At 39.0% G+C, this 11,636-nt stretch overlaps 2 protein-coding genes across 2 annotated transcripts; one reads left to right on the top strand and one right to left on the bottom strand.

The window, feature by feature from the left end:
* Positions 1 to 204: 204 nt before the first annotated feature.
* Positions 205 to 10,364, top strand: odf2a (outer dense fiber of sperm tails 2a). Its single transcript, XM_056732009.1, has 19 exons — positions 205 to 638; positions 1,078 to 1,197; positions 1,324 to 1,428; positions 1,515 to 1,688; positions 1,845 to 2,032; positions 2,118 to 2,250; positions 2,486 to 2,617; positions 2,697 to 2,771; positions 2,851 to 2,922; positions 3,010 to 3,126; positions 3,228 to 3,413; positions 4,828 to 4,937; positions 5,086 to 5,221; positions 5,360 to 5,470; positions 5,558 to 5,821; positions 5,919 to 6,019; positions 6,116 to 6,278; positions 8,610 to 8,735; positions 9,144 to 10,364. Exons 1-19 carry the CDS (start codon positions 636 to 638, stop codon positions 9,315 to 9,317), a joined length of 2,490 nt encoding a protein of 829 aa, XP_056587987.1. The 5' UTR covers positions 205 to 635; the 3' UTR covers positions 9,318 to 10,364.
* Positions 10,365 to 10,386: 22 nt separating this feature from the next.
* Positions 10,387 to 11,383, bottom strand: si:dkey-228b2.6 (uncharacterized protein LOC563918 homolog). Its single transcript, XM_056732010.1, has 3 exons — positions 11,236 to 11,383; positions 10,976 to 11,159; positions 10,387 to 10,705 (listed from the first exon to the last, which is right to left on the bottom strand). The coding sequence occupies exons 1-3, from the start codon at positions 11,316 to 11,318 to the stop codon at positions 10,409 to 10,411; spliced, it is 564 nt and encodes a 187-aa protein (XP_056587988.1). The 5' UTR covers positions 11,319 to 11,383; the 3' UTR covers positions 10,387 to 10,408.
* Between the last annotated feature and the right edge of the window lie 253 nt (positions 11,384 to 11,636).

Genomic DNA, 11,636 nt, shown 5'->3' on the forward strand with positions numbered 1-11,636 from the left:
TGGTTCGTTGACACAGTCTATTGTTCATACACATAAGTTCATACATGCCTCCTTCATGCGTCTCTGCGGATTTTTTTCTGCGTTTTGTTTGTTCATATTGTACAAAGCATTTAAGGATGTCCCAAGAATCTGAACAAAGCCGTGGCAGAAACGAAATGTAAAACAATGCGGTAAAAAAAAAACTTTTATTATGAAAGGCAAGCTCCTCACAGCTACCAGGCAACACTCGGATATTGTTTAGAAAGTACAACGTAACAGAATACATTTCAAGGATTTGCTTATAGTTGATTGCGTGTAGTAAACATGATCACGGGAATGTCGTTAAACTGTGCACAAGCTTCGGTGGCGTCCTAGACAACATTCAGATTGAGCTTGGATCTGTGTTAGGCTTCGTTTCTAAAGACACCGTTGCTAAGCACACCATAAAACGCTGACCGAGGTCAGACGCTTTCGTCCAATGACGAACAAGCGCCCGTAACGAACATTTTAAATCAGCCAATCAAATGAACGAACGATTATGCCCACCGGAAAGCAGTGTTTTGAAGACTCCGGAGTGACAAGAAAACAGAAGTAGCTCGCAACTATAATTTATGTACAGTTTTACCATATCGACGTTTGAATGTTTGTAATTTCGCATGGTAAGATCATTTACAAATACATATTGTATATTTTCCAGCCTAAATATTTAAAAAGATCATTTTAATGAAGACTGTTTTATTGTTCGTGTTTTATTGACAATTATCGTGGTTAACTTCTTATTTTACTCATAATGTCATATTTATATTACATCCTGTTGTTATTCGGTGCTGTAAACGCTAGATTCGGGTTCCTCATCCGTCTAATTGCCTGTCAGCTCCCAGCCCACTGTCAGATGTTTACTTATGATAGATTTCAGTTCTGTCCCTTCTGAAACATGAACTGAAACATGAAGATGTGTGGCCAGTAAAGTGATACTCCTGCCTTGTGTTTGCTGATCTATAAACAAGGACTTATTTTACAGTCTTTGAACAAGTAGCTGGTATGATATTGTGACTGTAAAAAAATATTTTAGCTGATGTCTGATTCTGTGTTTTGCAGAGAAGATCAATGAGAGCACGCTCTTCCTCCCCACCACTGCACGTGCACGTGAACGAGAGCACACCTGTGCACGTGCACGTGAAGAAGACCTCCAACAGCAGCCCTACCAAGTCACCCCAGGTATAACACTTTTATGACCTTCCACCTCAAAGTACACAATCACATAAAACATGGAAATGTTTTGGAAAATAAATCCAATATATATGTTTATAAGATTTATCATTAGCTGTATCTTTTATGCTCCAGGTTAAGCCTAAAAGTGGTTTGCGTCCTACTGCTAAAGTAAAGACAAGGGTGCCATGGATCCCACCTGGCAAAGTCTCCAATCGGGAGACCTCGTATAAGTGGGAGGTCAGATGCATATTAATTTCAAATACTTCTTCGTATGAGCAAGAAAAGTAGGAATTATTTTTACAATGTTTATATGTGTGTTTTAGGGACATTCTCATCGTTTGGAGATAACACCTCTTTCAGAACCCGAATGCTCTCAGTCACCTCTCCGTATAGAAGATCTCTCTACTGATGAAGAAGATGCCCTGCACGGACGCATCAACCAGTATGAGAAGAAGATAGACAGCCTTATGACAGAAGTCAGCTCTCTGAAAAATGAGGTGAGAAGTTTTGTAAAATCTCTGAAGGTATAAAATCATTTTTCAAGTCGCCAGCATCTCGGATTGAATGGTTTGTTAAGAATCGGTCATAACTGAAAGTTAGTGTTCATGTGATCAACCACATACGATATCTGAAGGTGAGGTTTGTGTTTGCAGGTTGAGCTCCGTAAGAAAGAGCAACTGATAGAGCGTCAGTCGGAGAGGTTGAACGCATCACAGCGTGTCATCGACGAGCAGGAGGAGGAGCTTGCTGAGGTCGCCAGAGAGCTGGAGGCCACAGAGGAGGAGAACTCCCGACTGCGAGAGTCCATGGAGAAGATGATTGTAGAAAGTGATTTCAGCAGGTATAATGACAACGTGGCCGTATATAACCCTTGATTATTTTAATACATATGCTTTGAAATGTAAAATTAATTTATTCTTGTCTAGATTAGAGAGAAGTAGTCCGCAGTTAGACAAAGATGCTCTACTCAGGAAATTACTGGAAGCAGAGATGGACAGCAATGCAGCTGCCAAGCAGGTGTCAGCCCTCCGTGAAACAGTCAACCAGATGTCGAGGAATGTGAGTGTGAACTCAACCGGTTTTAAAAGGATACTTAACCCAGAAATGAACATTTTCTTACTTTGGTGGTTCAAAGATTACTTTTCTTTTTTGGAATTTTTTTAATAATAATAATTTAAGAAATACATTTAACAATCCCTTAATTGTCCCTTAGACAAGAAATTAGACAAGAAATTATTATCTTTGCTGCAAAAAGAACAAAATTCAATTTCTTACATTTTATGTACCTGCACAGGAGAAAAGGTTATCAGGATCTGACACATCACACATGGCCAGACAGAAGGAACTCTTATTGCAAAAGCTGGAGACATTTGAGGGCACCAACAGAGCCCTCAGAAATCTTCTGAGAGAACAGCACAATCGAGAGGTACTGCCATGCTACCAACAAAAAAATTAAGACATTTATGTTGTACTGACATCGACAGAGTTACTTTTTTCTTTTACAGATGGATTCTCTAAGACTATTGGAGCAGAAGGATGCTCTTCTAAAAAGGCTTACTGATGTAGAAGCAGAAAATTCGGTTGGTCTTGGTCATCAAAACCTACCAAAGCCATTATTTTTCCCTCTTTTTTAACCCAGCTCTGTTTTCTTTCCTAAAGCGTATTTTTGTAACGCTTCAGGACAAAGACATTGAGGTTAATCAACTCTCTTCCATGTTAGAAAATGAAAAGGTAAACTGAAAATGTTTTTTAGCAAGTCTTTATCTTACCCTGTTATTTATTGCGAGCTCGTAAGGTTATCATTTCCTCCTGTAACAGGAGAATTCAAGGACCACCACTGAACTCTCAAAAGTCTTGGAGGCCACCAGAGCTCATCTGCAGGGTCAGCTACGCAATAAGGAGTCGGAGAATAGCCGTCTAAACGTTCAGATCAGGGTAATGCACCTCAAACGTTCTCAACCAACTAATAGCGTTTATTAAAGTCTTGATTCCAAGTTGTGATTTAAGGCTACATTGTCTTGTTCGTTTCGGTTCAGAATCTGGAGCGAACTGTCAGCCAGCAGAAGGGAGAGATTGATCACCTGCAGGAGCAGTTACAAGAGCGCAGGCAGCGGGCAGAGGCTGATAAGGAGGCATTGAAGAAAGCCACGCGGGCACAGAAACAAAGGGCACAGCGTAGTGAAGATACTGTCGGACAGCTCAGTGCTCAGCTCATGGAGATAGTGAGTAGAATGACTCTGGAAAGAGTAATTTCTGTTTAAGGAAAAAAGTGTCTGAAACCGTTGTTGATGCAACAGATGTTGTAATGCTCAGAATGTTTCACGCTTAAAGGAACAGTTCACTCAGAAATATAAAATTCTTTTACCATTCAGGAATGGTTTTCCAAACCTGTATTAATTTCTTGGTGGCAAGAAATCAGATCTGGGACATTATTGGCTACCATGGTAAAATAATTGTTTTGTTTTTGTTCTGTTGAACACGCAATTACATATTTTGAAGAATGCAGGAAACCAAACCGTTCTGGGGCACCTTTGCCTACCATTTTAAAGGTCGGGTAACATGCTATTTCATGCATTCTTACTTCTATACACTGTTAAACTTTCTTATGCTTAACTTGATCAACTTGTTAAAGAACGAATTGGATGGATGACATTGAATTTCTGTGCTTGAAAATCTCCCCCAGCACACAAACTTGTTTCAGAAAGTTTTTTATAAGTCTGTTTCGTAACATGGATCCTATTCCTTTTATTGAACAATTTTTCCCGAAAAGCACGCCCAAGGCCAGGCGAAAGAAATAGCCCACCAACCGACAAGCGACCCGCTTATAAAGATTGGCTTCGCTGTGGGCCTGCAGCTCGTTACTCTTGCGATATTAAGAGAAGTTGAGGTGTTTGTTCACGGCATTTCAGTGATGGATGTTATATAAACGGTGGATTTAACGCTGGATGTTGAGACCGTTTGAAACTGATAGATGGTGCGGTCCAAGTGCTAAAAGATGCCAGACATGAACTGCACAGGGTAAGTCAAATTAAGTCATATGTCTGTGTTGTTTGCAATTGGCGCGAACGTGCATAATGTTTAAAACACGAAGGGATTAATGCGATGATATAGGCTATTGTGTGCTCGTGCTATAGTTGTGTCCCCCATGCCTGCCTCCAGTAGATTGCCTTTTTCTGTAAATAATCGAACAGCTGTATCCCTCTTTTATAAATTTGATCAAACTAAGTACTCTTCGAAGATACGACGTATGCAATACTAAAGTATAGGTACACCGTTTGGCAGAAACTGCGTGTGTTACCCGATCTTTAAATTTTCCTACTATGGTAGGCAATGATGCTCCAGAACTGAAAATTGCTAAGTTTGTACAGCAGAACAAAGAAATGTATACAGGTTTGGAACAACTTGAGGGTGAGAAAATGATGAAAGAATTTTCATTCATGGGCGAACCATCCCTTTAAGGTAAGTGTACATTGTATTGTAGAATTGAGGGATCATAGCACTCTGCTTGCATAGTAGTTCATTCAGTTGTTCCCACATACAGAAATTTTGCATGCTGTGCATAGTAAAAAATAGCTAAATTTTTCTTTGGGGGATTAAATAAATAATATATAACCATTTATCTAATCATCTGAGCAGGAGAATCAGTTAACAGATGCTGTATTGGCCACAGAGAACTGGAGCAGTCGACTTGCAAAAGAAACGAAGGATAAGGCACAGCTAGAGATGGAGATCACGTTGATGAATAGGTTTGTCATTGAAACTCTCTCCACACCATACGAACACAACCCATATTTTGCATGTTTGTCAAAAATGTAATTCATAATAAATGGAAACCTTCATATACACCTCCAGAAATCCAAGCAAAATGTTTTAGACCTTTGTGTTTTCTCATAGTCGTGTCACAGACCTGACAGAGCAGTTGCAGGAACAAGAAGAGAAAGCCCGGTCCGAGAGAGACGGACTGTTAAATCGCCTTCATGAGCTAACTACAGATAGCTCTTCTGTACGGTTGGGGAACCAAAGCCTTAAGGTTTGTCCTTCTGCAACTCTCATGATCAGATTTCTGTCAGATGTCCAGTTTCATTTTTACACACATTCCCTCAGTGGCCCTCTATCTGACTGGACAAAATGCTTTTGTGTGAATGGTGTCATCTGAATTAATGTGCAGGCCACTTTGTCTGCCTTGGAGGAGAAGCTGACCCTGTCGCAGTCTGAAGTCCATCAGATCAAAGTTTCAGTGAAGCAATATGAGAGCTTGGTGGACAGTTACAAAATCCAGGTATGATCATCAAACACACAAGGTCTTTTTTTGGTGCCCATGTTTGTTAGAGTTTGTCAACTCTAGCCTCTTTCTTTGAGTCTATAGGTGCAGAAGACCCGTGCTGAGGCGGACGAGTACTGTGCACGACTGCAAGTGGCTGAACGTGAAGCCCAAATGGTAAGAGAGGAGCTGGATCAAGAGATCCAGCAGGTTAGAAAGCAGCTCCTCGGTCGTCTGGCGGAGCTCGAGCCGCTTCCTGAAGCTCTGAGACGTACAGAACTCCAGTTGCAGGAAGCTCACGAGAAAGAACGTTCTCAGGAGAGGAGAAGCACCGAGCTCAGCACAGCTCTCGCAGAGCTGCGCATTAAAGTATGTGTATTTGTATATCAAGAGAAGAAAATGTTAAAGGTGGTTTTAAAATAGAGCAATAGATGTGTCTTGTATGTGTCTTGCTTGACTGATTTAGGTGGACCAGCAGGGAAGTCAGGCAGAGATGGTGAAACATAAAAACATGGTGCTACTGGAGGAAAGCAAGCAGCTTCAACACAAAGCAGAGGCCCTTGAACGGTCTGTGACTCCATCTTTCTGTCCCATCATCGGTTTCTATTTATTTTCATGTCAGATTGTCACTCATTCACTCAAAATGCACCTTGTTGCCAACAGGAAGTTAGAAGAAGCTACCTCCCAAAACCGAGACCTATTGCAGGTGATCGCAAAACGAGAAGAGACTATTCACAGCAACCAGGTGCGTCTGGAGGAAAAATCTCGGGAATGCAGTATTCTGACGAGGCAGCTGGAAGAGGCGCTCGAAGACGCCCGCCGTCAGGTCAGGCTTGAAGTGATTAAATGGATTGTTCACCCAAAAACAGTTTACATAAAAGGAGAGCTTTCCTGTATCTCAGTGGTTAGAGCAGGGCGTTAGCAACGCCAAGGTCATGGGTACAATACCAGGGATTGCACATACTTGGAAACAAATGTATAGTATAATGCAATGTATGTCGCTTTGGATAAAACCGTCTGCCAAATACAAAAATCTGTGATTTTGATTTTTCAGTACAAATACAGATTTCCGTATTTTTTGACCTCGCTGGGATCAACCGCGTAAATTGCATAAATCATCACCATGCACACTCTTTTTATAAAATCACACCAATCAGAACATAATTAAGTGAGTTATCTTTATGCAAGTTATCCAAAGACAGTGAAAAATAGACATCAAACACAGCTGTTTTATTACTCAAAAAAGCATATGGTGTAATTTTTAGTTAAGTGGGGAACTGAACACCCTTTTGTAACGTTTACATAAAACCTGAGTCTGGAAGTTGAGACGTCAATGTGATATGATTTAGCATTATCTATATACAGAGACTAAAATAGGCCACTACGTCGATTAAATGGCTTGAAACTATTCAAACGACTGATCTAGTCTATGTCTACATACAAATGCGTTGAAGTCTCTACTGAATGCATTCATTTAAATGAACTAAAACCATAAGCATGGAGCGTTTGCAAATGCATTAATTACATAGGGATTTCTCGATTGATCCGGACAAACGCTGTATGAATTACGTAGATTAGCCATCTAGAGGCCACAGTATTCTTTACCTTTTATTGCTGAAACAATAGGCCTAATATAAACTACTCAAGGGGTGCCATTTGTTAATGTCATCTTATTTGACACAAGATATTTGCACAAATCCTCAACCAATTTTATTTAATATTGTTTAGGTGACTGTTAAAATAATAAACATTTGAACCAATATTATATAAATATATATTATATAAAATTCATTATTGGGTAATTATAATATATTGCTTTTGTGTTGCTAAGTTAAAAATATCTATTTCTGGCAAACAGTTGCCTTTTTTAATCATGTTACATGAAATTGGTAACATTAAAGGCCCTGTTTTTTCCCTGTTTTCAAAGCTTTGGTTGTGTTTTTTGGGTGTCTAACAATGGATGTTCATGTTTCTAGTTTTAAAAAAAACTTTATATTTCACATATTTCAAATCTATCGTTCAGCGCTGTATCTCTTCTCACGAAACGACTAGATTTCTTTCGGTTTCTTCAAAGTCCCACCTTCCGAAATGCTCTGATTAGTAAAGCTGACCAGGTCTGTTGTGATTGGTTCCCCGCTTAGTCAGAAGATGTCCCACCCGTACCATATCAGTGAGTTCCGCTCCTCAAGGGGAGATTGCGTTTTTTCTACTATGGTGAGGGAAATGACACCGGACCAGTTGGGTCAGACCCGGTTATAATTTCACAAATAACAGAAGCTTTAGTTTTTACTTTTTTTATTGGACCCGAGTTGGATAAGAAAACAAGCAGATTGACTAGGAGACTGCAAGCAGGACTTCAGATGACACTTCATAGAAGTGTTTTAGACAGAGGTATGCGTACACACAATATCAGTGTATTACACAGAACAGCATTCACAGCCGATATTAAAGTCATGGAAGCTGTTATTTGACTGTTGGTCAAATCTTACAATGTCTGTTGCTGAATTCTTATTACCAGCTGCACGACTGTGATGAAAGTAGTTCAGCGCGTAGCTAAGTCAAATGTTTACAATCTCTGATAACCAAACACTACACCAGCAGCTCTTCCTCTTCTCTGAGGAAAGTCGTCCCCCTTTTTTGGCATTTTGCTTTGGGCGGAGGTTATTAAAAGCATTCGGAATAGTGACATCATGTACCTGGGAAGTAGAGGGCTGTAGTCGAATCCAGCCATTCTCTGTAGTCCTTCGAAAGTTAATTCTGTAAAAGACAATATCTCACTTGGCTTTTAACTTTATCCTTTTGCAGGTATTATTTATGCGATAATAGCAATATTACACACTAACTTAAGTTTGAAAAATGTGATCTCAGGGAATTGCTGCTTTAAAGACCATTATTGGGGGGATTTGTGTTGGGCGAGGGTGCGTGCAATCTTACTTTTTTGTTCTTGGCTGATCACATGCCTGATAAATGTATTGTAAGTGTATTTTGAGAAATGTCTCTGGTTTTGTGTTCATGCAGTGGAAGTCAATGAGGGCCAATGTTAAATGGTTACAATCGTTCTTTATAATATCTTCTGTTCTTCAGAAATCATATGGGTTTGGAATGACATAAGGGTAAGTAAATCACAAAGAATTGACGATTCACTGTTGATTGGCAGGTCACACAGACCAGGGAGCGGGCGGCATCAAAAGAACGTACAACTCATTCCAAAGTTGTTGATCTGGAAACACAACTGAGCAGAACCACATCTGAGCTGAACCAGTTACGACGAGCCAAAGAGGAGGTCAGTGAGTTAAATCGTGCTATATTTTTAACTGAGCCCTGTGCTGTTTTGATCCACTCAATCTGTTTCCTAAACGTCCTACTTTTGGACAACCCTTTAAAGGCGGGGTGTCCGATTTCCGAATCACGCTTGTTTAGTCAAAGTCGGGCAGAGTACCAAAAGAACCTTGTAGCCAATCAGCAGTCAGGTAGACAGTGCACAAGATGAACATTTGTCGAGCGGAGCTCTGACGAAAGCGAAAGATGGGGGTAGGGGTGTGTCTGTTTTGGTAATTTGAACATCAACAAAGGCTATGAGAAATGGGACATCCCGCCTTTAACTTTCAAGAGGCAATTTTGTAAATATGTGCACATTTCACTGCTCTTTGAATAGCAGAAACATCTATATACTGCTATGTCTTTCTCTCAGGCGGAACGAAGGTATCAAAGCCGTTTACAGGATGTCAAGGACAGACTGGAGCAGTCTGACAGCACAAACCGTAGCCTCCAGAACTATGTCCAGTTCCTCAAATCTTCCTACGCCAATGTGTTTGGAGATACTGCGCTCACTGGTTCCTCATTCCAACCGCCTTCACCAATCTGACAGCTCTTTCAGGTTTTTTTTACAGACTTCCTTCAGGACCAAGGCCTCTTGCAATGCTTTATATTTAAATGTTTTACTATAAACTTCTACAAATGGTTATTCTTCTTGTTACTGGTTAAGAAGACCAAATGGTGATTTGTATTTCCTTAGCATTACGTGTCCATTCTGGAATGAAGAATCTGGTTTCATACAGACAAATAATTTTGGTTTGACCCGGTCTCATGATTTATGCTGTCCTTTCAATGCAATAAGTCTGTTACACATCCTATAATGAAATTATTTCTGACACTTCCCTGCACATAGTAATATGGCTATTACAGTAATCCATTGTTATGGATTAATACTTTAAACTTTAAATTTAGTAATATCAGTGCATCATCTGACATCTGTGTGATCTAAAAGTATCACAGTAAACCTTATTTATTCATAAATGATTTCCTTAGTAGCCTACTTATACTGTATGTCTTAAGACAAAATAAGTATAAACTCTAAAGGCTTTTTTTCAGTTATACCAAGTCTTTAGTTTTTGCAGGCCTTTTATGTGATAATATTATAAAATGTATTTTTTCACCATCTCTCAATGCAGAGAAAATAATTTGATTCAGTGAGACTGAAGCACAGTAACTTCATACTTTTTCATTGGGTGCTATCAATGTTTAACATTATTGTAATTATCCATCCAGGAGTTGTTTTGTCTGAAGTCAGACTTGCACTTTTTTTGTCTGTTGTATTATTTATCTGACGTCAGGCAAAATAAACAGCAGTGCTTCATTGTTGTTAGTGCTATGAAATGCAACATGTATTTTTTATTTGTTGAATTTTTGATGTTGTTTACATATCATGTTTGTAAAAGTACTAAAGTGTCTCCTAAAAAATTGCTATTTGCTTCAATTTGTATTGAAAAGTGTGTTGACATCAATTACACAGTGAAACTTACAGTGACTGTAGAACCTTGTGTTCTTCTTATATAATTACTGTAACACAATCTCAAAATGTAACATTGTATTATATTTCATCTTTACACGTTAACAGCAAGCATGTGTTCCTGTAAACATAATGGCCAGTGTAATTACAGAAAAATGCCATTTGTTTTATTCCAAATTAGTATTTTTTGGTGTTGAGGTTTTTCTTGTTGTGGGTATTATACCTCTTTGTTTCATGGCTCTAATAGCACTCTGCAGAACTATCGCTCTCTTTTGCCATTGTGCTGCTTTTCGTGACTCTTCTGCTAGATTATTTTTGTATTGTTTTATTTGAAGCTGGGCAGCAACTAATTTCAGTTGGTAAACTTTCTCTGTAGCCTGTAGACGTTTATAACAGCCACAACATGATGTGTTAGTCGATTTATGTTCTCCTTGGTCTTGAGGAATGTTTCGAGTGTTTAGACTCTGTTTCAAAGAAAATAAGATGTTGGTATTAAAAAAATAGCAAAAACGATATTGTTTTATAATAAGCTATAACTACATTTATGCAAATAATTTACATGTGCCATAATATATATATAGGCTATATATATATATATATATATATCTGTGTGTGAAATGGCAATTTAAATCTTTGCACAAAGAGATTAGGCTAATATAAAAGCACTTTTACAAAGATAAATGTCGTCATAATCCATCCATTACAAAAATCTTAATTAAAATTAAAAAACTTACCATGGACTGTGTAAAATCAAATCTCGTCGGAATAGCGTTTGGGTGTAAATGTGCTGCTCCAGATTCAAAGCAATCCGGAGTGAAGTGAGCGGAGCACAGAGATGCGGATTCAGATGGAGTCCATTCAGCGTCTCTTCTCATATTTACCATCCAACGGCGACGAATTTCTGCTTCTAGTGGAAATCTGAGAAAACTGGATAATCAATAAGAGCACAGTTTCGTTGTAAACCTACAGGAAAAAACGACAAAATAAATACTACCTGTGGAAGGAGACAGCGTCACCATTCCCGTCATATCCGCAGAAATCACACACTGGCATCCTTATCACAGACGTCAAGTTCATACACGACAGTAATAAGAGTGCTTGAGAAAATAAGAGCTTTATATGCAACTTGGAGTGGTGGTGGTCCTACTGGTGCTAATGGGCGATTTGCACATCACCTGAGAATCGAGGCGTTTGGGTGCGCACGATAGATTTAATGCTATAGAAATTTACATAATGGTCGTATGATGGGGATTTATCCTTGAGTATTAGGGTCCACAACCCCCCTTGCTGGAAAAAAAAGAAACAGATAAATAAAAAGGAACAATACTTAAATACTAAATACACTATTGCAGACTATTTGCTAAGACAGACTATCCATATAACAATCTTATGAGA

The sequence above is a fragment of the Triplophysa dalaica genome, chromosome 19 (assembly GCF_015846415.1).
Source record: "Triplophysa dalaica isolate WHDGS20190420 chromosome 19, ASM1584641v1, whole genome shotgun sequence".
NCBI classification, from domain to species: domain Eukaryota; kingdom Metazoa; phylum Chordata; class Actinopteri; order Cypriniformes; family Nemacheilidae; genus Triplophysa; species Triplophysa dalaica.